The following is a 26895-nucleotide window of genomic DNA, read 5'->3' on the forward strand; positions in this document are numbered from 1 at the left end:
CAAAAGTCCTCGGTCTTCCAGCGTCCAACAGTTCAGGCCATTCTGCGTCCTTCGAAGGTTTCTTCTGCCGATCAACAGTTTGAGGAGCGCAACAGTACCGCTGAGCGGTGACTTCCTGTTTTATGACTCTCACCAATGGACGCTTCTATCTCGCTCTCTCGGATCGCATGCTCTCTCTCTCTCTTTCACCCATTCAGCCGTATGTGGTTCTTCCTGATGGTGTTGAAGAATATACCCCGAGACTCATAACAGGAAGTGAGATTGTTGGCCCAAAAAATACTTAAAAAATCCTCCATAAATGAATGAGTGACGGGCCGGGCAATAGAGCGAAAGAGAGAGAGAGAGATAGAGATCGAAAAAAAGCAAACAAACATCCGGGAATAGACGATCAACTAACGCAACTGCCCTGCGAAAAAAACCTCGTGCACCATGTGTGTGCACCAGGTTGAGTGAGAGCTGCCATGAACCGGGAGCGCGCGAGAGCGCACATTACTCAATGCGAAGCCCGACAAAACCCGGAAGCAGGAAGCTGATGAAAATGTGCTGTGGTGCGCCTGAAAATGAAAAACTTAAACAGTTAAACTGTCGTTTCCAGTGGCCGCAAACGGCAGTGGCTGGCGATTTAGTACGCCGTAGTCATCCGTGTGGAGGGACCGAGCGCATCGGTATTGGTGTGGGATGGATTTTTTTCCCTTTTTCCTCTGACGGTGACCAGCCACTGACATGCATGGCTCGCGGTAAGGAGCGAGCACTCACACGCACGCACGGTTCGGATGGCTGAACTGAAACCCACGCGGCGCAAAACCAGAAACTCCGTATATCACGCGGAGTCCCACCTCGGTGCAGGGTCGTTCATTCGTCGGCACGTCGTCTGGTCCTGACCTAACACTAAATGCCATTTGCCATGTTGTGCCACGCGAACTTGCAAAAGGCCATGCGGGGTTAGGGCCCAAACCGGGAGAGCGCGAGAGAGCGAGCGAGTCGAGCGCTAATGCCTCCGGCGTGTGCTAAAACAGGTTTTGTGTCCTTGAAGGAAAATCACCAAAAAGAAAACAATGTTAATAATTAAGGATGGAGCAATGGTACGGTGATGGAGATGGCTGGGCTGTAAGGGTGACCTGTGCTAAGCCAATCTTTATGATTGGTGGCGATCGGCAGCAAGCCAGTAACTAGCTCACTCACCCTCCAATATTTCGCTGTAAGCCACGCGCCGTGCACTGTGACGCGGCGAACTGAAGAGGCGCTGGGAGATTTAGCGTTTAGTTTAGATCAGCCATGCAGCAAGGATGCGCTGGACCGTTCGCCGGTGTCTTGGTCCTTGAATATCGGGAGCTCAGAAGCATTTGGTGACAAACATTTAGGGGGGGTCGTAATTATATTGTATTTTGAATGTCTGACTTAATTTTATTCCTTGGAAGATTAGATTTTGCGATGCAGATCGTTATAGTTTGGTTTTGAATATCTTGAGGCGGAAGAAAAAAAAACCTTGGTGAGTAATAAAAAGGACAAAAAGCCTCCAGATCGAGGAGGGGAAAAAAAAGGTCACCAGCTTTCAGCTAACAAGTCACAAAAAGGGTTAAGGATCATTTTTTCCCACCACCTACGACAATTTTGGTGAGGTAGGACGATGTAGGAAAGCAGTAGGCAACAGGAAAGATAAAAAAAATATTGGTCCTCAAACGTCACCTGGAAGAAGCCCAAGAAATTAAATCCCTTCCCTTATAAGGAAAGTTTTTTTTTCTGCACCCATATTTACCACACGATTATCCTTTTCTGTCACTCGAATCCCGTGGATGGAACGCGCTGGAGTACAAATCGCAAGCCTCGGAATCGAAAATCTGGACCCGCCGTCCGGTTCAGAGAAGCATCGCAAGTGTTTGAATTTTGAACTATCGCCACTTCCGGGTTGGGATGATCGTACGTTCAGTGAGGTGGAAGTTTTGGGAGGATTATTTTCCAAAGTTCGGCAAGATTCGTAACTTGGGGCATACTGGGTTAGGAGAAAGAAAAAAAAAAAGATCCGCTTAAAAGGTCTTAAAAGCATCAAAAGTCACAGATGGAGTAGAACGTATATTATACAGATAAAGTTAAGGTAAAATCCCGGAATGCCTAACTGCAACGGACGAACGGCGGGGATTCACGAGGCGAATGGAGCAGGGCAAATATCCCTTTTTTTTCGGGCCAGCATTAGTCCTAAACGGTAGGATTAAGAGATGGAAATCCATTTTGAATATATATATCCCTGCACCGCGCTCGTCTTTTTTTTTTCTCTCTCTCTCTCTCTTGGTGTTGTTTGAATTGCTTTTAGTCAAGCATAATCGAAAGCAGATTGTTGGGATCTGTTTGTTAAAAGAATAAAATCTCATTTTAGATCGTTTGCGCCTACAGGTAGGCAATCCGCTTCAATCTGGTAGAAATCAGATTAGATTGGGACCCGCAATAATGGGACATGGTCCAAGTGACACTTATTTCGAGCTACAACAAGAAAACTTTATATAAGGTTAATAATTATAGCATTTTTTAGGAACAAAGGTAGATCTCTGCAGGATTTAATTTTTAAAAAATACGTTAGCAATCCTCGGAATATTCATGATCGTGAAGACCTCAAATATTGACCTGGTCGAACCGAGACCAGTACTTTGTACCAAATATTCCGTCCGAGCTATCTGTCAAGCAACATGTAGCTATATCGCCCAGCAGAGGAGAAAAAAAGCATCCAATGCAACAGTTTCTGTCAGTATTTGCACAGCAACGGACGGGACAAAAAAAGGCGACACGATGAAACAGTTGTCGAACCTGAACCTGTTTGGTTCTGGCGAGTTCAGTGCCGAACGCGAAACACCGTTTCGTTCGTTTCATCTTACCAACAGGAGGGAAAGAGAAAGAGAGAGAGAGAGAGAACCACAATCGTGTGAGTGCCTGGAAGTGAGCGCCTGGAAAGGTGCTGCGAGTGGCATTTATTTTGATTTCGGTACGGTGTCGGCGTTGCCTGCCCACTTACGTGCGTAGAAGTTTTGTCGGCGGAAATTGGAAGAGAACTCATTTCCATGTAAGGTTTTGGCTGACGGTTGGCGGCCAGAAGTTCCCCGGAAGGGGGAGGGTTGTGTTGGGAAAATGGAGGTAACCACAGTGCCACCCCATCCGACCCGCCTGGCCGAATGCCGAGCTTTTGGGAAGGTTGGCTGCCGCCAACTCGCTAACCTACTGGCCGTGTCAGTAAGGACAGAGTTGTTCGATGGTGTAGATCGAGACGCCCGTATATCCGAGCGAGCACCCTGTCGCAGCAGCGGTCGAAGAAATCAGTAGTAGCCACCACAGCCACCACCATCACGAGCAGGCAGACGGGCAGGCAGGCTGCACCCGATCGAATCTGATCTAAGCGGTTTTCGTTTGCCTGGTCGACCCACCATCCCCTCCCCCTTCCGTACACCGCCACCATTCAGCAGCTCGTGCTCGCCTGGTTGGGGACAGGTCCCCACCCCATTCCAGCTAATCCCATCCCAGCAAACCCAGCACGCAGATCAACGGAGCAAATGTGAGTGGGCTGAATACGCGTGAAGAATTGGTTTGCCCTTTTCTTCGCTTCCTGTTGGCTCGGGGCAGATGTCCTGCGTGCCTACTGGGGGCCGCTTTTTTCGAAGCTCAGTGATAGTGTGATAGGATTTGTTAGTGTGCTCGTTTGGTGTGTGGGGAAAAACCCGTGATGTAGCAATGGACCCGACGCAAAGGTTCACAGATGCACACACAAATCGTCCATCAAACAGATTGTGATCTTGAGCCTGATGATCACCCGTGTTGATTGTGGCATCCTGTAAACTCCAATAAACTGCAACGCCGGGGATCTTTGGACGAGTGATCCTTCAAGCTGGATAGTTTCGATAGTGTTTGATACGTTTTGCGCAAAGTGTCAATCGGGATTGTGCATTAACGATTATGTCATTCATTAGACGAAAAAAAAATCGGTGTATTATGAAAGTTGCAGAGATTGTTGTAGGACTTTTTGGAGGGCATTCAGGTTAATGGGGCTCTTTATTCTAACAAGATCAAACACAAGAAGAGATATTGTGACATGGAGATAGACGAGATGTCCAATGTATATGAGTCTTTCCAAGAATTTCTAGCAGGGTCTCTAGAGTCTTCAAGTGATTAACTGAAGAAAAGAAACCCCCAACTTTGAACATGTTTTTCTCCAGTGCAACCGTACATGAATGCCGGAAGTTGCACGAGAGCTGTGCGAGTTTGAACCCTCAACTTGACCTTAACCAAGAAAATGGTTTCATAAGGGGGGAAAAAAAACACCCGAAGCGAAACTATAAATTACTTCTGCGTCTGCAAAACAACATACAAGCACGAATGTAAGTCAATAAGAGCCGACACGCTAATGTTGAAGTAAGTGGCAGCCCGGATAATGCGTTTCTCGCTGGAAGCTTAGAGGTTAGTGTGCTTGACTACAGGCCCGAACCCACCACCGGGGACCTTTAATTATTAGAAACGGTCCTAAAAAAGCACGACCTATCCATAACCATCGGTCACGTCACGTGCGAGTATGCGAGGAAGCGTACTCCGGCGGTGCGGTCTGGCAGGGGCCGTGCGAAACTACTGACGGAGCATCACGCTTAAAATGTAATTTTCGTCAGTGTAATGTGGTAATAGGTTGTCAGGGTTCCTTGAGGAGTTTTTTTTTCTTCTACTAGGAAAGTTAGTAATAATGACAGATAGCTGAGCGTCCTTGAAGTCCTAGATGACACTTAACAATTTGTGCTTCATAACGCACCTGCCCTCACTAAATGTACATCTACCCTTTCTTTCACCACAGTTTCATCAGTGGTTAACTCTCGTTTGTGATGTGAATAGCATCAAACTTCTTCACGTTCTTGAATATCTGATACTATTCTGGTGACAAATCAGGGTGTGATTTTAAACGGTTTAGTTTTAATTTACAGTGCAGTGTATGCTGTGAAGTGAGGTGTGGTGATTTTTACTTGCCGAGTGTTACCAAGGGGCTAGAGCTGAAATGTCCACGCTATCGCCCGTAAAGCTGCTGTGTGTCCTGGACAATTGAGACATCTTTTCGCCGCACATCTTCAACAAAGCTCTTCTATCAAACGTCCAGCTATCATTCGGATAATCGAGTGCGAGTGTACGTGAGCAAGTGAAGTTCCCGACAGTGGTCAGGCAACATCTAATCTAATTTTGTGCCCCAGGAAACCCCTAGTCTTGCTACCGGCGGCGGTCAATTAGCAGGGTTCAGGATTATGAATTCCGGATTAGCGTGATTAGTGCGTGCATCGAGTGCAAAGGTGGTGCGTATTGTGAGTGTGTGCGTGTGTGTTCGCGTCCGTGGAAAATTACCGTCGGCGTTTAAGCATACGTCGTGTTGTCGTCGTCGCTACGCTACGGTGAAGCTATCGGGGCTGGAAAAAAGAAACGGATAAATCCTGCAAACTAGTCGGCCCTAACCTATCCCTCCAGCAAATCTTCAGCTTCACACACTCCGTCACAGACACACACACACACACCAGAGATACCTTTTCCACACAGGTCGCAACAAACAATAATGGATAGAATTTGGATAACATTTTTGCTATTGATTATCGCCATCATTTACGGGCAAACGAGTAAGTACAGTAAACGGTTAAGGGATACGAAGCATCATAATAATCACACTTACACACAACACCCGGTTACGGTTTCTTCCCACTGTGCTTGTGCTGGTCCGTCTTGCACTATCCCATTTTTTTGTTGGGGAGAAGGATGAAAAAGGGAGGGGGGGGGGAAGAGTTGTGTGAAAAGTTTACCTAGTTCCCCTCGATACCCTCGAGGTTATTTCGATTCTGGGGTGAGCGGTCAGCATGCCAGTGTGAAGAGACTGACATCATACAGACACACACACACACACATACACCTTCACATGAGAAAGGCATCCTTGTATGTTATCTTTCCCTTACATACACACACACACAGCACCTGCCTACGTCCGTGTAGATTTTTCTTTTCTAGGTCTTCAAACCCTGGAACTCATAGAAGAAGAGTCCTCCTCTCGAGTGGGAGTCCTGGACGTGAACGTCTTATCGTTCCTTCGCCTCAAACCCCTCCTCCCCCCCCATCCACGCTTTCTGCACACCGTTAAGGATTCTATTTATTCCTTGGTCACCTCTTTTGGCACAGCTCACCCAACAAGGAGTCAACTTTCATTTTCTCCTCTTCCCTGTAAGAAAACGGCAACAGAAACCTCAAACCTTGACGGCGGCAAGCGAGCGAATGTGTGTGTGTTTTATTATTATTTCGTCCATGTGTTTTTTTGTTGTTGTTGTCGGCTCTTCTCTCTCTCTCTCTCTCTCTCTCTCTCTCTCTCTATCACCTTCCGCCTGTTGTCAACTTGAGCAACGAGTGATAAAAATGCCTTCAACCGATGATCGCTTTCAAAGCGTGCAACGGGGTAGCCACACAGTAGCCGCCAGGGTGAAGTGTGTGACGTGGCTGTTGTCTGACTGACGTTAGCGGTCCCCTCCCCCCGCCCGGTTCTTCGTTAGACAATCGATTGTAGTACGTTTCGTATAATATAATGGTGGTTAAGGCGTCGCGCTACAGTTCATGTCCTTATCATCGTCAGCGCCTCCCCGCCATTTTCTCGCTGGCTGCTTAATGCTCGCCAACATTCGGAAGGTGCGACGTCTATTCTTCCATTAGTTTATCTTGCGGTTCCCGGTGTGTTTCCCGTTTCGTAAAAGGTGTGCTGTGTGCGAATGCTGGTGCCGGTCGGTCGGCGAGGAAGGCGAGAGTTTCTGCACGGGGAAGGCCGGCCCCTGATCCTTGCTCGTTAGACGTGCCATTGTTACCGACACAAAAACCCCAGCGTTACAGCCAGGAATATTTTGTTGATCATCAGTTGTTCGTCCGTGCGCAGTTGTTTGCTGTTGTTGCCGTGAGAGCACGCCGTGGGTTTAGTTTGGTGGCCGTACCGGTGCATTCAACCGGAACGGCTCCTCACCGTAAGCAACCTGTCCTCTGGAAGAATGTCAATACTGTTAACATAATTTTTATGCCATTTTTTTTTAATGGTTGAGCCTGTGCTGGTGAAAAACGGGAAAGGAAAAGATATTCCTGGCAGGCAAGCTAGAGAAATTCGGAATTAAAATGTTTTTTTTTGTGGAATATAACTTGAAGCACTCAAATACTATATTTTAAATACAGGTTTCTACGGCAAAATCCAGATCAAGCAAGGCGAGGGATTTTTATTATTAAAGCAATAATTATTGCTGCGTAAGGAGCGATAAGGTTGGTTTTTATATCTGTTTTGCGTTCCGATCCGGGAGTGGTCTAGTGGCCGACACGGTTGCAGCGCGAAACCTCCCTACTTTCTTCAGGGCCTAGTTTCGAATCTCAACTGGACCTTTTCTTCGTAGCAGCTATACGTGGTATAGAAAAGTTTTGTAAAAGGCCATAACACTTGATCTCCTTTAACAGATCATTATGCCAAGAAGAAGCAGAAGGGGAAACTTCCTGTATTCTTGAGTGTGTATGTGTGTATGTGTGTGTGTAAAGAACAAAATTCATTGACTTGAATTTGTTGTTTGCGCCTACAGATAGGCAACGCGCTTTGCACCATGTCGAATGAGAGGAGATCATCTGGAAAAGGGATTCAATGAACCGTGTGGTCGTGTCCTGTCCTGTGAGATCGGATTGATCCTAAGAATTCTATGAATTGAATTATTTTCTCTTACATTACTATAATTCAACATCACTCCGGATATAATTCTCAATGTAATGCAAGTAAGAAATTTTTCCCTAAAAATTACTGCCACTTCGATTGGATGTAGAGTTGCTCGGTCCGGGGTGCTGGTGTTCTCTCTCTGGCCTTTACAAAAGAGCGTTACGGTGTCGCCCTCGTACGAATGCTTTAGAAGATTAAATCGCAAACCCGGAATCGAACCCGGAGGATGGATGGGGTTGGGGAGTTTTTGCCGGGGGGCTCTCTGGGCAAAACAAACTCTCGTCGTCACGGTTTTCTTCGCGCGCTGCTACGTATTTGCTTATTTTCGCGTCCTGTCGCCGGTGCTGGTGTTGATGCGCCCACCCTCAGGTCCTCCGGGGGATGATCGTTATCACCACCACCTCACCGCTCTTTGCTAACGATTGTCCCAGTCCACCCCATTCCGCCCCTCGCCAAAGCACTTCTTTGACAAGAATTGTCAAGCACCACATTGTTGTCACATTGATGGTTGCTGCAGGAGGTTTAGTTGAACCGAGGAAAAAGAAGAAAAAAAAAAACAACCTCAAAACAACCCTAACACGAAGATGAAGCGCTTAGTCGCTGGGGGGAGAAAAAAAGTACTAGACTAAGGTTGGGAAAACCCCGGAAACAAGGGGGAAAAACAGGGGGGCAAAAGAAAGTTTGCTTGTTAATCATACTCATTTTTCATCCAGTGCCTATCAATCAGTGGTGCTTGTCGCGCCAGACTGTTATGATTATCGCGATTTTAGTAATGAGGAACAAACAAATGGTGGCCGGATGGCGTGATCGGTGGGGGGGTTTTTAACGAAGCTATCACTGAGACGATGAGTGATAGCGGAAAGCAAAAAGAAAAGGGCGAGATCGAAGGAGTTGTTCAGAACGATCTCAAGGTCCCGAACCCCGGGTGTGCTGAAGGTAATGTACTGAATGGCACCAGCCAAACTGTGATTTTAACTTTTCCGATTTCCGATAAGAAACGTACCGATTTTTGTTTTTTCGTCCATTCTGTCCAGCTGCCGGTTTTCCAACGCACGACCGGTATCCGGTGCGGATGATGTCCTGGCGAGCAACAGTGGGTTCTGTTGGTGCTCGGTGTTCATCCCGTTGGGCAGCTTGGCATCCTCTGCGTGAAGCTCAGCGAAACGGAAAAGGGAATTGTTACGCGCACCGTACCCACACACACACACGCACGTGCGCACGCGCTCCGAATATGCTGTGCTGAGCAGAAGAAAAACGCGGAAACGGAAAGACCAACCAAGAAAGCAAAAAGAAAACAAAAATCCCCGGCTCCACATCACCCAGGGACGCCCAATTTCTCGCATATTGTTCTTCGCATGTACCAGAATCGGTTGGGCCCATGTGCCTCATGTAACCATTTCGCAGCGAGTCGGTGAGGGAAAAACAAAACTCTAATGGTGGCGATAATGGGAAAAAAGCAGGAACGCGGTGTTGGTCTGAGAGACGTCTTGGATCGCGTTCTACACGCATCCTTCCAAGCCAAGGGTGTTTGATCATTTTCTGCAGAGTTTGTTTTATTCCGTTCGGTTCTGTTTGCCCAGCAGCAAGAGTCTGTGTGTGTGTTTCTTTTCGGTACCACGTACTGTAGACTTTAAATTTTGTTCCCCATAATATGCTTCCAACACATGTCACCGTTACGCGTACCCTTTCACAGCATACGGTGGTGTGATTGGGAACATGTTCGCTATAAATTATAGATGCTAGCTCTTGGAATGATTACCGGCCTGCTAAATCCGGCGCTGATGACTCTTTCGTGTGGGATTTTTAGTGGCAAGCGATCATTACCGGTGAGGCTGCGTACTGAGAATATATTCACAAACCACTAAATTCATTCTAATTCATTACAATGCGTATGCGATGCGTATTGCCTACATTTTGGCGTGTACACTTGTACCGTTTGATGTAGTACATTTCATTTGTTGAATGGCGAATTTGAAAATGATGATTAATATACCTGATACAAACATAATCTCTTTACACGTGCTTTTACACGATATGAAATTACATCATTAAGCCTAAAGCGACAATTTTAATGATACACGTATAGCTTAATTCAATTCAACTGTTGTGAATGCTCCAATTCTGACAGGTAAGTAGTGACCTCCATACTCTCGTACTTATGTTAAATATTTTATGTGTGAAGTGTTTAAGGCAAATGCAATTAAGTGAAGTTTACCGCTTTAAGTGATCACCATCAATCAACTTCTTCTATCAAGAGATTTCTTAAAGTGAAGTTGAAAGAGCTACATGACAGTGCGTTATCTCTTCGTTTAGTGTCTTAAAAACGGTGCCCCAGTGTTATCGGAGTGTTTCATCTGAAATAGTGATCCAAGTGAGGTGCATTTATGGGTGTTTCTGAAAAAAAGTTTGCTTATATATGTGTGTGTGTGGGTTTTGTAGCTCTACACGAGAGTTTTTGCGTGCTTTAGCTGTGCGTTCGACTAAGAGTCTATCTTTACTTTAAAAGTAATCTTAAGTGTTTTTTCCCGTATCTACTAATACCAATCGGCTGCGAGTTATTTCATGTGTATTATACATAACAATTATTTGCATACCTTTAGGCGCGACGGCGTGTTACACGATGCGAAGAGTAAATTTGAAAAAAATCTTTCCAATTTAAGAGTTTTATTCCATATCTACTAATACTAGTCTTCATCGAATTCATTCTTCTTTTTATAAGCTGCTTGTAATACTAAACGACGATTTGCATACCTTTAGGCGCTAATAATATGTGTTACATGATACGCAGAACTAATTAGAGGAGTTTTCTGTACTGATACCAGTGTGCTGCTAGTTCATTCTTCCTTGTATAAGCTGCTTGTTGTGTTGTGCTAAACGATGATTTGCATACCTGTAGGCGCTAATAATGTGTGTTAAAGGATACGAAGAACAAATTAGAGAGATGTTATGTACTAATACTTGTCTGCTGCGAGTTCATTCTTCCTTTCATAAGCTGCGTGTTATACTAAATAGTTTACTGCATACCTTTAGGCGCTAACAGTGCATGTTACATGATACGAAGTACAAACAAGAGAGTTTATTCTAGTTTTACTTCCATCGTTACACAAGTACAGTAGCAAGTACTTGAATGCGGTAATGAATCCATTGGCTCACTTGAGTAGATGTGCTAAGCTACACACAAACACACAGGAAACCTTGTCAGGCAACGTGACAGCTATTCAGATTCATAAATTTGTCGTGAAATCACATCACAGCGAGAACAAAAAAACGACAAAAACCACCCCAGCACCTTAATAAGGCGAACGCTTCCAACCACTGTTGCGCTGCAGCGCAAATCGTGCATGCTGCGATGCTGCAAAACATTGGGTAATTGGCGAGTGAGATGAACAGCACAAGTGTACCTAACCTTTCCGGGCAGCAACAGGACTTTTTTTGTTTGCGCTAGCTCGTCTTTTTTCTGTTGTTGTGCGCTAGCGCTAGAGTATCGCGACGCAGACGGTGTTGTGCAGGGAAGCTACAGTTCAGGATGCTTTTGAAAAGTTGGACCACAGCCCAGCCGGTCGACGATTTGGAACCGACAGGCTAACCTGTTGCCCCTCCTGGGAGGGGGGGAGGCGCGTGAGGGAAGTACAGTGCCCGGGAAAACTCCTCGGTCCGTCCGGCTGCATCTCGAACAATTGCAAACTAGAGTGTCTTGTGTCCATTTCGCTGTGGGTGTGTGTGTCACCTCTCGCATAAAAAGTAGCAGCTGAGTTGAGTGAAACAAGGTGACGATTAAATTATCTATTGGACTTGATAAGCTCACTCACGCTCTCGAGTGAGGAAGAGAAAGAGAGAGGGAGCGAGAGCTCTCTAGCAGCAAATGCTATTTAGCGAGAGTAAAGTGGTCTAGCCTTGTTTGGTGACCTGTCAGCTGCAATGGTCTGGCTGGGTTGTTGATGTCACAGTGGTGAAAAAAACAAACGGTGATCTGGTATTCCAGGTCCAAACCCCCGGGAGGAGCTGGCTCAACTCTCGGCAGGGAATATGACAATGTTTTGCAACTTTCGCTAGCCTTTTGTGTGGCGCTGTGCCAAGGTCTAGTGCAAAGCTGAAGCGTTGTTAGGTAGATTTAATAGCCTTTGTCATTTATCGTTACAATGCAGTGCCCGGTGAGGGCAAAACAAAACGAAAGATAAACGTTGGTTCGGTTAGGGTGGCCTGATGGTAAGGTTGGTAGCGGCGTCAGTTGCTAACACGAAGGGATCGTGATCAAATCCCACATCCGGAGATATGGTGTCTTCCGAGAAAGCTTTTTCTGACGATTTAGCTAGAGGTAAATCAAGTCAAGGGTGGTTACAAGATTTCTTGGAGGTTATGAAGAGCTCTTAAAAGAAAAATAAGAGGAAGCAATCCTTCCAAAGAAAAATACCTTATTGACTGGTATGACCTGTGCTCTTCTCCTACTTCTCAGGAGAGTTTTATTTGTAATTGACTGATGTTCGCCCCAAGCTTTACGTGTGAAAATCTTGGAAAGCGCATTCCAGCAACGACGACGCAACTCCGCGGAAAAGTTGTTTGTGAGGAGAAGGAGCTATTTTTTCTGATCGCAAATCGAGCATATTGCACTTAGCTGTGTGTGTGGAGTTGAGCAAACAAAAAAAACCTCGTCCCCACTCCTACACCCAACTTCGGTAGGTGGTGGCGGAGACACGAACCCTTTTCTCCGTCAATCGCGGACTCGCCCAACCGATGACAAACGCCTTGGTGTTGGAGGCAAGCTAAAATTTTGAAAGTGTCAGAAATTTAATTAAAAGTCTTTTTCTTCCCCCGGCCCCCTCCTAATCACCGTCTTCTCTATCCCTCTCTCTCGACCGTACTTACTTGACACCGACCGTCCGACCCATATTAAGCCGTCGTTTCAATTGGGAGATGCGAGAGTCCTCCCCCCCCCCCCCCTCTTTTCTAGAATTGGATGTTCTAGAAAAGGAAACGATCCTAATCTTTAAATGCGCACCATCTTTAATAACAGCTTTTCACACAAGCCAAAACTGACAATACCATTCGCAGAACGTTTGTGAAATGCAAACTTTTGCGGGAGGGCGTTTTGGATAATAATTCATTATAGAACTGAGAAGTCGGCGAAGATCTGCTTCTGGGGAGGGTTTTTGTTTTGTTCTTCTGCTGCTGCTGCTGCTGCTGCTAGGAAAAGGCCGGCCACGGTCGGCTGATGGGCTGCGATGATGGGTTCATATAGCGCTCATAAATTCACTTGGAGATAGCACTTCAATCACAAATGCTCCTATCGGGAAATGAGCACGAAACGAGCACCATAAATCTTTCACACTCTTTCTGCTATTCATCCCGGTGGATGGATCCGGTTATGGGCTTGGGAGGTTTCAAGATATTCCTTAAATTGTATCATCAAATATATCTTTACCTAGCAAGTGATGGATGTATTCAGGAAATTGTGTTTGTTTTATTTATTTACTGATATCTCGACTAGTTTTTCTCTTTTTTATTTGTCTCGTACTGAGATGGTCAGCTTATCTAGGACCAACGCACGGCAACACAGCTTTCTGACAGCTTAATCCAACTTTTCAACTTTTTGCTTGACTTCGCCCATGAAGAAAAAAAGCAACGCGGCCAACAATCATCCCAAGTGCCAAACCACTAGACGTCACTTGAACCAGTAGATGCAGAATTGCTGGGTGGACGCTAGACTCCTTGATCCGTACATAGCATGGGAGGCGCACAGGAGCAACAAAAAAAGGGAACAGAATGGGCCAATAAAAATGAAGTAATTCTCGGAAGCGCTAGAACGACCTGCTCGGTACGGCGGATCCCAACAAGTATCGGGGCAGCGTATCGAGAGAACTTGCTTCACGCCAAAAATGGACGAGAGTTCATTTTTCCAAAGTTCCGGATATTCAAGCTACCTTAGCGTGTGTGTATGTGTGTTTGTTCCTCATTGGACACGTCCGGACGTACTCGGTGGTCAGTAATTAGAACAGCACGCGCTCCCGCTCGAGAAGCCGCACAAAACAACAACAACAAAAACCCGAGGCCTCACCATCAAGTGCGGATGTTTTCCACCCCATACACGTACCAGGGGGTAGAGAAACGAAAAAAAAATCCTTGAGATTGAAGAGGTTCCGAGGGTTGTTTCGAAACCATGGTTGGGCGGCCCGAACCGAACACCACCGTTGCTGGTTTTGGCCGGATTTTGGGTTAATCCATGGGATTCGGTCAGCCCTAAAAGTAAGTCCGCCAACGCGAATGCAATGCACGACAGCCTGAAGTTTGAAGGCCGGCCGGGCCTGCCGGAGCACGGCTGGTAGGGCAAACCGAAAACGCATCGCCTCACAAATCTCGCGCGCGCTAGGGAAAAAGCTAAATTACCCAACCTTGGCTAGCCGCCCGGCTACCAGTTCCAGGGCCAGGTAGGATTGGTGATCCGTCGGTAGATAATGTTGCTGGCGACCACTTCTACTGACCACGCCTCGGGTGACCTCGACGTGTTTGCCAATTTTTTGGTGGATACAAAAATGGTGAATGTGTGTTTTCGGTGAAGGAGAAATTGATTTTTGGGACACCAGCCCGTGCCGTTATCGTTTTGTTTGGCCGAGTGTAGGTGTAACAATTGGTGAACTACGGATGGAGAGCAAAAAACCTCAACGGAGCACCATTAGGATTTTAAATGTTCACAGTGGATGAGTCCTCCGAAGGGACGAATTTTTCCGCTTCCCGGTGAAGCTTCCGATCGTGGTTGTTTCAACTTCGCACTGTGCGGCACGAGCGTGATTTTGCGTTATCCATAAACACACACACACAAACAGAGTTAAAAGCGAGTAAGAATTGAAAATTTTTTGGACGAAGAAAAAAAAACCCTCGACGAAGAACGGCATCCAGCGCCCCCTTTATCGGTCACGTTCGGTTGAATTAGATTACGCATTTTGGAGGACGCTCCGGTTTGGTGGGATGCGCCTAGATCAACTGTTTGTTCTGCGGGGGTAAACTTGTACGCTGAAAAGCTCGACTTGGATCACCGCGTCGGTCGGAGTATGAAGGAGGAGTTCTCCAAAAAAAAAAAAAAAAAACGAAACGGAATGACTTAAGCCACCGACAGTCAAAAGAAGCAGAAATGGAAGAACATGTTGCAAGAAGTATTGAAAGCGAACCAAGAGGCAAGCAAATGTTATTCGGGTCACGAAACGGGCACGTTCCTGCGTGTCCTGGTGCGTGCCTGTCCCACGCTACCCTGCTCCATTTTGTTATTGCATTTTCCAAGATGGTGGCCACACTATTCCCTTTTATCTGTGCCTTTTTTTTGTTGTTTCGTTCCCACCGCACGTCTGCCAGAAGCTCTCGGTAGTTTAAATTTGTGTCAGATCTTCGTTTTTCAACATAATAAAAAAAAGGGAAAACAGATGTTAAACACCGTAGCAAGCAGACATTTGGTGTGCGACGTGGAATGTTTGTTGGACGGGCGAATAAATATATATTTTTCTCTTTACCGTCTGTCAAAAATGCACCATCATTTACATAGGCTGATTAAACGCAACCGGAAGAAAATATGGAAATCAATTTTGATATCTACCCACACAGACGTACACACACACACACACATACACGCATCCCAGTTTTTGTTGAAAATTAAACAGTTTATTGTAAGAAACCGATTCAAAATCAAATAAAATCCGTTACTAATGTTTGTACGTTACCTCATCTGCGCCTACGTGTATGCAATCCGCAGTACCGCGTGCAACAGCAAAGCGTTTAGAAGCGTTCTAAGCGTTAGTGGGAGATAGTAATGAATTTGTAGCTGTATAAAAATTCTAATTAGTCCTAACGTAATCCCCAACCAAAGAGACCAAATGAAGTGTACAAAAAATGATGCAACTTGAGCGAAAAAAAAAAACAAAACAAAACTCCCTACTCTGAATTTTGTTTCACTAAAATAAAAACAATACAACCGATGGCCATACGTGGATATCATCTCCCTTTACACCTAGATAATATCGCAATATACCGACCGTGTTGCTTTTTATCCAATAAAAGAGAGAGAGAAAGAGAGAGAGAGAGACACTCACACCAAAAAAAAGGGCAACGAATGAAAACAATTACAACTTTTACACTGATTGTTCATTTTTTCCCATCGCCCAACACATACATACACACACACGCATAGTGGTGTACGCATTTTGCTTACGTGTGAAAATAAAATGGCGATGTTTGCGTTTTGTTTTCCACTTTTTCTTTAAGTCACCCCCCCCCCCCCGTTACCGTGGGGAATTTACATGATTATACTGTCCGGGAAATTGTTTCCAATTTGGGTGCTTTTGTTTGGGTTGTTTCACTGTTTGTCCACTGTTTGGGGTGTTAATGGTTTGAGTTAATTTTAATTTTCTCGACACAGTTTTGTTGCAAATCGGGACGAATAAGTGTCTCCGCTTATCCCTCCTTATTTTTTTAAACATCTGGTTTTAGAATAGTTGGAAGAGAATGTTGAGACTTTGGAAGCAAGTTCACGAGCAAAGCTTGTGTAAAATCGGAATAGAAGGTAAGGTTTGGTACGGCCGCTAAACGAGGACTCTATCCGTACCGATATCGCATAACGTAACCTGAATCAATATCAATTCTAGACCTGTCACAAGCAACAAGTAACGATTTCTGGGCTGGGGCGAGTTGATGTTTTAATTTCGCCTCACCAAGAATAACTTCGAATCACATCGTCTATCCGGTAGACTTCGAGCACAGGTTCGGCAGGACTTTATGGATGGTTAGGGTTAGGGGTTACGATGCTTTTCTTCGCGTTCCGTGTTTGTGGATCATTTATTTCCGATTCCGAAGTGTACCGATGTGTTTGTTACCCGTCACTGTTGCCCGTATCGAAGGCCGTACATCTCGATGGTATGGGACGGACGTACAAACTTCCGGTTGATTAACGTGTGCCGTTGAATAAATAAAAAAACAATCAAAACTCGTGCAAGGGTTAATCGTGCAGCCACGATGTGGTTCAGGAGCATCCGGGAGCTTGTGAGAGATAAAGCGGGACTTTTGGTTCAGAATGTTTCGTAACGTGAAAGGAAGAAATTCACTGGCATTAGGAGTTCAATTGAAAGGAACAATAAAAGGGAGAACAAAAAAAAAAGACAAGCAAAAGGTATCACTTTTGGGGAGGATGGCCGAAAAACGCCTACGGTACCCCGTATGGACAAGCATTTTCCATGCCCCGTTTCATTTTATTCGCATCCGTTTTTTTCCATTTCGTTGTGTTTCTTTCTCTGTGTGTGTACTGATGTGCCCGTGAGAGTGAAACCAGATGAAATAATTCAAATATCACGTTGAGTATCGCAATTATGGAAAACTCGATTATCATAGCCTTCTTTTTTCGACGATGGGATTTGTTGGAGAACCGTTTTTGGGGCATTGTGCGAATGCCAAAAAAAAAAAATAGGTACATCGGATTCTAAGAAACTGGAGGCAATTTACAACATTTTGGATTGTTGCTGCATGTACGATGGAGGTCTTTGTTTATTTTTTTTCTTCTGCCCTCTGTTTTAAGGCGTGGTAAATCGCTTTGCATTTGGTAAGGATTGAGCCCGCAAAACGTAGGATTTGAGGTTCGAACAAGTACAAATCTGTACTAATCATTTGTATCTCGGTTTAGGATGAATTAGACGATAATAGTCGGAAGTAATTTACGCGGCGGGACTGTGGATTGATTATCCTGGTATAGGTAACATGTCAAGTCAAAGTAGTCAGAAATGGTAGGCTTCAAGATCTCTTGGAGGTTGTAGAGCTGAAGAAGAAGAAGAATAGCTTATCAAAATTGTCTCCCAAAGCATTCGACTCAATAGAATACCTCTATCGAACTAGAACCTAATGTCTTCATCCTCAGAAGATATCTTCTTCCGGGTCTATTAGGCTTAGTAGGTCCAGAATAAGTAGCTGTCAAAGGTAATGGTAACATGTCAAGTCAAAGTAGTCAGAAATGGTAGGCTTCAAGATCTCTTGGAGGTTGTAGAGCTGGATAAGAAGAATAAGAGCTAATCAAAATCGTCTCCCATAGCGTCCGGTTCACTAGAATGCCTCTATCAAGCTTGATCCTCATGGCTTCTTCCTTAGAAGATATCTTCTTCAAGGATTAGGAGCCCTAGTAGGTCTAGTATAAGTAGCTGTCAAATTACTAACTCTAATGATATATAGTCTAGGTCTCCTTCACGCAGTTTACTTCCAAATCACAGATTGAAGTTCATGCTATTCAGCTGTCTGAAGTTACGACTCTAGATGATGCTGGCACAGAAGGTTCCTAAACCCTACTAGCTCACCAAAGTGTTTAGACGAATAGTTGAGTGCCTTTATGAAAATTAATCCGGATGACTTCATGCTCAGAAGAAATCTTTTACTGGATCTAGTAGGCCTCAAATCATATTACCAATTCTTGAGGTATATAGTCTAGATATTCCAATACTTATCTCTTATTAAATGCACACCGTTTACGCAGTTAACTGCAAGACCTCAGTTTGAAGCTGATGCTATTCTGGTGACAAAGTTACTATTTGACGAATTTTTGAGGTCTTTGCTGATCTGTTGTGACCTCGTTATAGCTTCTTCTTCTGGTGACTTGATGGAAGTCACTGAAACCATGTTTAACTCCTCAATATTCTTTAACTTCAACTCCCCTTGAGATCTTTTCCTCAGACTGTGCTATAATTTAAGGTAGATTAGTTGTACTTGAGTTGGACTTTAACGAACCTTAATATTGAACCTGTTTTCTATCGCATCTCGGGAGCAATTTCTTTAGAGCTTGAGAGCATTTAAAATCGGAACAATCAAGCGTGCTCCTACAATGGCGCATCATTCGGAAAACAAACTCCCTCCCCCGGTACAGCGAGAGTGCTTGATACCCGAAAGGAGCATCCAGAAGACAACTGAACCCTTACACACACACACACACACACAGCACAGCATGCACAGTTGATGTATCTTGAAAAGGGCTCGAAATGACGGCAAACCAACAGGGACTGTGTCAGTGTGTTTCTGTCTTTCCGGTGTTGTTTGTACCGAAGACAAATAATTCCCTATTTGCATTGGGGCGCAAAATTTAATCGTCTTGCCGCGGTTGCGTTGCCTGAAAAAAAGAAGGAATTTTAAAGCAGAACGCATCGAGGAAAAAACGGGGTTAGGAAAACCCCCGGAAAACCTCCCCAACAAGCCGCAATTGATTAAGTTCCGCCGAGGACGAGTGTGGGTAAACATTATCCCCATCGTTTCCACTGGCACGATTTGAGAAGCACTTTTCGCCGTTTTTCCAGCACGAGTGCAAAGCGGCGGCTCTGTTGCTCTGCTTTCTGGCCCCTTGACACGGTTGAAAGCCACGCCGAAGGATGCTAGCGAATGGTGTTAGAGCAGCGGTTGGGAGTGTTGTTTTTACATCCTCATTTGCAAACCCCTTTACACCCACGAACCGGTGCACAGCATCAAAAAGTAAGTGCATTTCTGGCATCAAGAAGAGACCATTGCAGTCGCGCGGTGAAATGTCGGCGAAATCATAAAATTACGTATGCGTGTGTGTGTACAAATAACCAATTATTTTCACGAATAAAACATTATGCAGCGTCCAAGGGAGGGCTAAATAAAAAAGGCAACTGATTCCTCATTTATTGCACGTTGTGGGTGTTTTAATCAAATTGTTTATCTAGTCACACTTGCTGCCGCGCCGGTAACCGTTTATGTACGGCCCGAGAAACATTTGCCCACGCCCGCACGCCAACCAACGCTTTATGATTTCGTTCGTAGTCTGCGGTTTTATGGGCAATAATGGACGGGGGCCGAACCGCGCACGACTAGCAGCTTTCCCCTCTACTCAGTGGAAATGTGGTGCAGATAAAAATGTTCAAGCGAGAAATGTTGATACAATGTTCATATCGTCGTAAAACCGTCGAGCACGAAATGGTTGTGCTGCCGAAATGGTGAACGAAATCAAAGATATTAAATTTTTTACTGCGCTCCGTGTGCTACCGCTAAGCGTCGCAACAGATGCAATTTGAAAGGCATACAGTGTTTGGAGTGCTGCACAGCAACATAGTCAGAAAAAAAATTTGTATTTAAGGTTTCAATATTAGCACACATAAAGTGTGGGGGTAATTTTAAAATAAACAACAGCTTTCTAAATATGATAGGAGCACTTGCGGGCGCGTTTAAAGCACGGAAATAAACCTATTGACGTGAAGTGTTTTACGATTATCTTCTTTTTGTAGTGAACACTACCTGATCGTTCAAGGATCTTAGAGCCAGTAGATGTGTGTTGAATGGATCTTCTCGTCTAAGCAGCGTTTTATTTTCCATAAAGCTCCTGGTCCTCCAAGAGAGCTCGTATATCAGAGGGACCTCATCGTCCAAGAATCCTTGAGAGGCATCAATGATCATTGGGTAGCGTCTATCAAGAGACTTTGTTGTCTGATGGACTGTGACTACTGAGAAGTCTTCGTAGTCGAAAAGGTCTCATGTACCACGAGTCCTTGAGATTTTATAGCCAAAAGGACCTGACTCACCTATAGGCCTCGTAGTGGAAAAGACCTAGTCACCTAAACGAGCGTGATATAAAAGTCCTCATCGTTTCAGCTATCAGAAACTGGAAGCCATCAAAAGCTCTACCAAGAGATCATTAACCAAGGTCTTCACGATATATCTCCCATGTGATCTAACAGGCGGAGAGGTCTTGTCGTCCAATGAACTTGATATACTAAGAGATCTCTTCGTCTCAAGGGTTTTGTGGTCTCAAGGAGTCCCGTCTATCAAGAGACCTCATCGTTCGATGGAATGCTTGTTACTGTCCAAGGAACTTCTACCATGAATACTAGGTGTCCAGGGGACATCAATCGAGAGACTTCGTCGGCTGAAGGGTCGCGACTCCTCAGAATTCTTCATAGCCGAAGAGGAATCATGCACCAAGAGATACAATCCACAACAACAAATAACAGATCCAAGGCGTTCAAGGTTCCTGAATCGAAAGACACGTAGACAACGTGCTCTAATCGTCCAAGAAATGTTGTCTACCAAGAAGAGAAGTAACCATGTCATTAGAAGGGTCTCGTGGTCCAAGAGATCTTGTAAACGAAGAGACTATGATATCCAAGTTTCTTGGCAATCGATAGAGCTCCGTTGTTCCAGGAGACATCTTCTGATTTAAAAGCTCTTCCAAGAGATTATATTGTCTGAAGGACTTTGAAGTAGATGAAAAGGCGTCATTATATGCGTCAAATTTTTTTGGTTTAAAGATCTCGCAGTCCAGCCGCAGTCGGAAGGGCCTCGTCGTTCAAGAGCGCTCTTCTACCGAGAGATCTCGACGCCCTGAAGTGTTTGTGAGAGACCTCATTGATGAAGACTCCGCTTCTTCCTGAAGCCTCATCTACCTAGAGGCTTTGCTGTCGAAGGTGACCTCACCCTTTAAAGAATCCAAATCTTCATCCCCCCACTAGACCCCTCAACTCCTAATCCACCACTGTATTTAAAAGATGATTGCAAACTCCCAAAAAAGAATCCTTCAAGCACGTGTGATGCGGGCAACAAAAAATATTGCATTACCGAGCGTGTAAAGCTATTTACAAACAAGCCACCGTGCTTTGAAACAAACCCCGACACGGTTCGCATGACAACAGGTCATGCCGCTGCAGGCTTTTTTCCCCGAATGATGGGCTATTAGCGATACGTTATTAAAGCTGTTGCTTGCTAGCTATTGAGCAAATCGTTGGCAATGACGAAACAGCACAGTTTATTTGCAGCCCTATCGTTGATGCTTTAACCTAACAAAGGCAGTAGGAAGCAAGCATGGGGCATAGAGCAAATGATGCTTTGAAATTTCTGTGCTCTGTTGTTTAGGAGCAGCAGCGATGTATCTGCAGATTTTTAAATGTTAGTCTTATGAGCATGAGTAGGAGGTTTACCATTAGCGTCGAACCAATAACGGGAAGCTTGTATGTGTTGATGATGTTTTTTTGCGTTGCGTTTCTTCCAAAGTTACAAGACTGTAACGTGTCGGTGTTACTAGTAGCTCACACTGGGAGAAAAAAGCAGCTTTATTCGTTTCTGTTCTTGTTCCATGGATATTTTTTTTGCCTAGCTCTTCCCACACGGATCTTGATGTGAAGCGCTGGGTTTTTGCTTCAACAACAACACCTACCAAAGAAAAGAAAAAAGGCAGCCGCTTCATTACTGCGTGTTTGTTCGAGAATCAACAGCAACAATCCATCTTGCGTGATAGCGCCGTTGCAACTTCATTTATCCGCTATTCATTGACTCGCTAGACGCAGGCAAACTTGGCAGAATGTTTACTCACGAGCACTTCGCACCATTAGATTTTCATTTCAGTGTTCTTTTTTTTCCGTTCGGTGTTTTTTTTCTTCGTTTCTTTCCCCGCGATATTCGCCGTGCCGCGAACGTGTGCCCCCGGTTGTGACATGTGGCCGGGTCGTGCTGCCCGACTGCTCTTTAGTTCGGTGGAAAATTGAATCGGGCAGAAAATTATTTATAAAATCTCTTCCAAAAGGTAGGAATTTGCACCCTGACGGAACGGATATGGATCGCAGCATTTTCGGATGTGGGCGTCGTTGTGTATTTTTTTTCTCGTCTGTTGGGCCGAAAATTGGCTTTAGCGATGGCTCACTTTCGCGGAACGACATCGAGCGTGGATTGTTATATGAACAGCATGGGGGAGTGGGTTGTTTTTTTTTTGTTGTTGGTCGTTGCTTTGTTTGAACCATCCAATTTGATATTTGGTATCGGCTGTAACGAAAGATAAAAAGGCATCAAGTGAAAAAAACGCCCACGCACACACACACACATGCGTGTTGATGGAAATAAATATGAGCAATTTTCGAGCTCGGTATGTCGATGCGGGGAGTAAAAAAAATAAAGCCAATGGATAAATAACATTTCAATTATTGACAATTTATTATTATTCCTTTTTGTGTTTATTTGTTTTTGTGTTAAATTTGACTCGTGATTAAATTATAATGAAATAAAATAAAGCTAAAAATAGCACCATTTGTTTTTGTGCAAATATGTATACGCTGCTCGAACTTACTTTCGTTGAAATATTCACATTCTAACGTATTGCATTATATTTAGACATTGTGCAAACATTCATTTTAATCATGCTCAAAAAAGTTTGCCATCGTTTGCACCTGTTTTTCCTCACAGTTCGTAACGCATACACGCTAAGTGAACGCGTGCGACGAAACGGGGAACGTCTTTGGATAGCATACCTTTAGGCGCTTTCCGGTGCAAATTGTCATCTTTGCTGGCTTGGCTTTATTCATTCTTTCATTCCGAAAAAAAACAAACTCGAACCGTATTCAATCAGCAGCCAGCCTTTGACGAAGCAAATCTCTTGTCTAATTTAATTAAATTTTGGATACGAAATATGAAAGTGTTGGGTTAAAGAAAAGGGCTAGCAAAAAGGTGAAGATAAAATTTAGGCGTTACTTGGTTGAAATCTTTCATGGTTTTATATGAGAATTTCTTTTTCTTTTTGTGATTAATAATTTTGCTTACCTTAAATAGAAAATGCTTAAACCTTTAGCATCAAGTTATAAACATAATAATGGTGTAACGCATGTAACGCTTACCGAAACAGTTGGATCCATTACTCCAAAAAAACAGAAACTTTGATCAACAAATTAAAGCCACCCCATCTGCGGAAAAGTAGCTGCCTACGTAGATGATGCAACAAGTTTAAACTTTACAGTGCTGCCAACCGACCGTGCAGAAGTATACTTTGGTGCTTCGGGAAAGAATCACAGATCTATGGGTTCCCCGGGTCCGGTACCGGTGCACACTGCACACGATGCATCGAAAGGGCTTGCCGGGAGGTTTTTGGAGCATACGAGGCAATTAATAATTCTGCCGAGCCGAACACACACACCCGTACGGCCCCCGGGTTGGTGGCGTTCCTGCAGTTCGGTTTGCTCACGGTGTCTCACACTCGTAAGGCTTCACCGTATCCGATTTTGGCATTTCGTTACAACCGCAATCTCACAATCTCGACCACCCCATGAGCAAGGGGGGTTAGAGGGAGAGGGGGGAGGGGGACTAAGGGAAGGACGGAACCACCGAGTGAAGCAGAGAAAGTCCATTAGGCTCAAAATGAACGCTTCCTGCGCTTCCCGGTTTCACCGTGCCTTGCCCGTTTGCCCGATCCGGTGTGTTGGTTGCTTAATTTAGCTTACAAATGTGTCTACAAATGGCGCTTAATGCCTACCGAGTGTTTGGAATGTTTCCAGCCGAATGGCAACGAACGTAATGGGGGATGGGGGAATACAGGGAGACAAGAATTAGAAGGATAAATTTAAAGTTTTGCCTGCGCTCTTTGACCTTCTTGTTTTGGCTGTAGAGTTGGCTGTTCTGGAACCGGCCATAGAAGCCATACTACACAACTGAGCGTTAAACTGGTGGCTGGTAATATTCACTTCCCGTTTCTGGAGTGCAAGGATAAGGGAGGAGGGGAGAGGGGGAAGGCCCCCATCACCCACAAAAGCATACAACCGTAACACACGATCATCACGATCCATAAATTAAAGTCAGCAAGTGAAAACAGCTTTCTGGTCGTAATTCTTTATCAGCTCTTATCCAGAGTCCTTGTGACTAGTTTCGTCCGTACCGAACGCTCGAGATGACGCCCGATCCGGGGCAGTAAAAGCCGAGAGTTCAAGCAATCAAGATTGAGTTTCAGCCCAGAGAAAGTACCTAATATTCGCTACGGCGGGGTTTTTTTTATCGAGCTAGCATCGATGGGTTATTCTAGGCTGCTGTCTGATTGACGAATATATTGGTGGTTAAGGAAAGATGTAGAAAAATGGTTTTATTTACTTGAGGCTTGTAGTGTTTCGGAATATCGTTGCTTTTAATAGCTCTAATTATAATGATCAGCTTAAGAAAATAATGGAAATCATACAAATCGAATTAAAATTGTTCGACGCCTAACATTAGGCAACCCGCAGCACAGATGAATTTATTTGAGTACTAGACTAAATACAAAGTACCGCCCGGTGAAAATACTACTATCTAGCAAGCAGATCTGAGCCTTTCTGTGATTGATTCCCCCAACAATAGTACATTAGAGCGAATGAAATTTGAATCTCATTCAATTACCCAACCCGGCGCTTGGGGCGCACCGCATCCCCAAACCAAAAAAAAAGCTATTTACGAATTATTTGCTAGTAACAACTTCATCAAGCCGAACGGCAACGGAAAACGGAACGGAACCGCCGGCAGGAAATCTCAGTCCAGTCATCAACGTCAGAAAAGTCAGTTTATCTCGCACGCCGTATCTTTGACCATTCGAAGCTCACCATTTGCTAGATCCGAATCCGACCTCGGTCTAGCTGTCGGCGTGGATGAAAACCGCGGCCTTTACCCTTGATTAGGACGCACACAGGATGGGATGTGCAATTAGAGTTGGGCAGGCTTACGGCCAATTTTATCACCTCCAACCAGCGTCGGGCAGAATTAGTCGGAATGAATGAAGTTTTTACGACCGCACCCCCGAAACGTCCGATGGATCGTCGAGATTGCGTCGTAGCGAATGGCGCGCTTTGGGTCCGCTCCCGTCACAAAGAGACGGACCGAAGAGTTATTGAGCCTTGTGGTCGACAGAGAGCGAGAGAGAGAGCGAGAGAGAGAAGGCGAGCAAAAAAAAGCGAGTTGATATCACGCCCATTGATATGATTGAATGTCCTGCATACAAAAGGTGTGTATGAGTGTAAGGTTTCTGGCAGAAAAGAAATTGATCAATCTAGTCCGGTAGATTGAAACTCTCGTTGGTAATGGTTTTTGCTTTCATAGTACATCATGTTTACCGATTTTCCAAACAGCTTAAGATGAATGGCACAACACACGCACACAGTTGACCAGTTTGAATGGAGCGCGGTAAACCACAAAACCACCCTGACCCTGATGTGATCAGGGCTCCGGGTTCCGCTTGATGCTGACGGCCTCAATGAATCTCCTTTGCCCAGCATGATGCCTTCCGGTGTTAGCCGTAGATCCCATTAACAATGATCTCGTAATTGCTTTAAAAAGTAAGGCAAAGGAAGAAATAATTGTAGGAAATGTTGCGTGGAGTTGGGGGAGGAAAAAAAAAGGTTTAGCAGCAGGCGGGATGATTAGGATCTTCGTTTTTTCCTGGAGTTTTTTTGTTGTTGTTGTGTGGCTGCAGTCAGGAAGGACACGGTCGACAAATTGTGGACGTCAACCATTGTTACCTTAGTTGATTGTGTGGGTGTGTGAGTGAGCGTTTTTTTTTTCTTTTTCAATCTCTCGAAAGGACGATGACGAAGATATATTTTTCTGCAGGATATTCTTCAATATCTTGAGGACTTCCTATTGCTGGCTGGAGAAGATGACACCCTCATTTCCAAGCAGCTCAAAGTCTTTAGAGGCTTTAGAAGTTTACTGATATCTTGTACTTTGTAAACATATCCATGTTGAAACTAACTCACTTCTTCAACATCTCGAGGACTTGCTATAAATTACTCCAGATAAATATTACACCAGAAGAAACTTACTAAGTTCTTCAACATCTTGAGGACCTCCTATTTTTTCCTGAAGAAGGATGATGAAATTTGACTTGAGGAAGATTTCTACTGAGCCCTTCGATATCTCGAGGACCTCCTATTTTTTCTTGAAGAAGAGAATACTCTCATTTTCAGTTATCTTAGAGTCTTCGGAGCTTACTGAAGTTCGCTGATGTCCAATACTTTTGAAGCTTTATTATAAAAATACTGGCTTCTTCAATATTTCGAGGACCTCCTCTGTCTTCTCGAAGATAATAGAGTAAACTCTTTAGAGCTAATAGAAGTTCATTGATTTCTTGTACTTCATAAGCACCACGGTCAAACTTCTTCAATACCTCGAGGACCTCCTATTGCTCTCTTGAGAAGCTCATATTCTCATTTGGAGCTAGCTCGTGAGTCTTCAGAGCTCCCAAAAGCCTATCAATGTCTTGCGCCTTACATATTATCACCACAATAAAACGCACAAAAACTTTCAATCGTTACCGTTCATAAAGTAAAGATGCTATCAAAGTTATAACCTTCGAGCTGTTTATGCACTCCTTGACCCGCACAAAACCAGCCGGATGAAAATCGTTCGCCGCACTGTCGAGCCAAACTGTCAGCAGAAGGAAATTTCGCTGC

General features: G+C 44.6%; 1 protein-coding gene across 2 annotated transcripts in view; it reads left to right on the forward strand.

Annotated features, from left to right (window-relative positions):
- Positions 1 to 3215: 3215 nt before the first annotated feature.
- The window catches only part of LOC118505151, a 109991-nt gene continuing 86311 nt past the window's right edge, over positions 3216 to 26895 (forward strand). Inside the window, exons 1-2 of one of the 2 annotated variants that reach the window (XM_036040533.1) lie at positions 3216 to 3535; positions 4817 to 5618. In XM_036040533.1, the coding sequence (XP_035896426.1) occupies positions 5558 to 5618 (61 nt within the window). In that variant the 5' untranslated portion in view covers positions 3216 to 3535; positions 4817 to 5557. The remainder of the gene's footprint in view (positions 3536 to 4816; positions 5619 to 26895) is intronic. The other variant, XM_036040543.1, reaches the window with a different exon arrangement.

This window comes from Anopheles stephensi, chromosome X (genome assembly GCF_013141755.1).
Source record: "Anopheles stephensi strain Indian chromosome X, UCI_ANSTEP_V1.0, whole genome shotgun sequence".
NCBI lineage: Eukaryota > Metazoa > Arthropoda > Insecta > Diptera > Culicidae > Anopheles > Anopheles stephensi.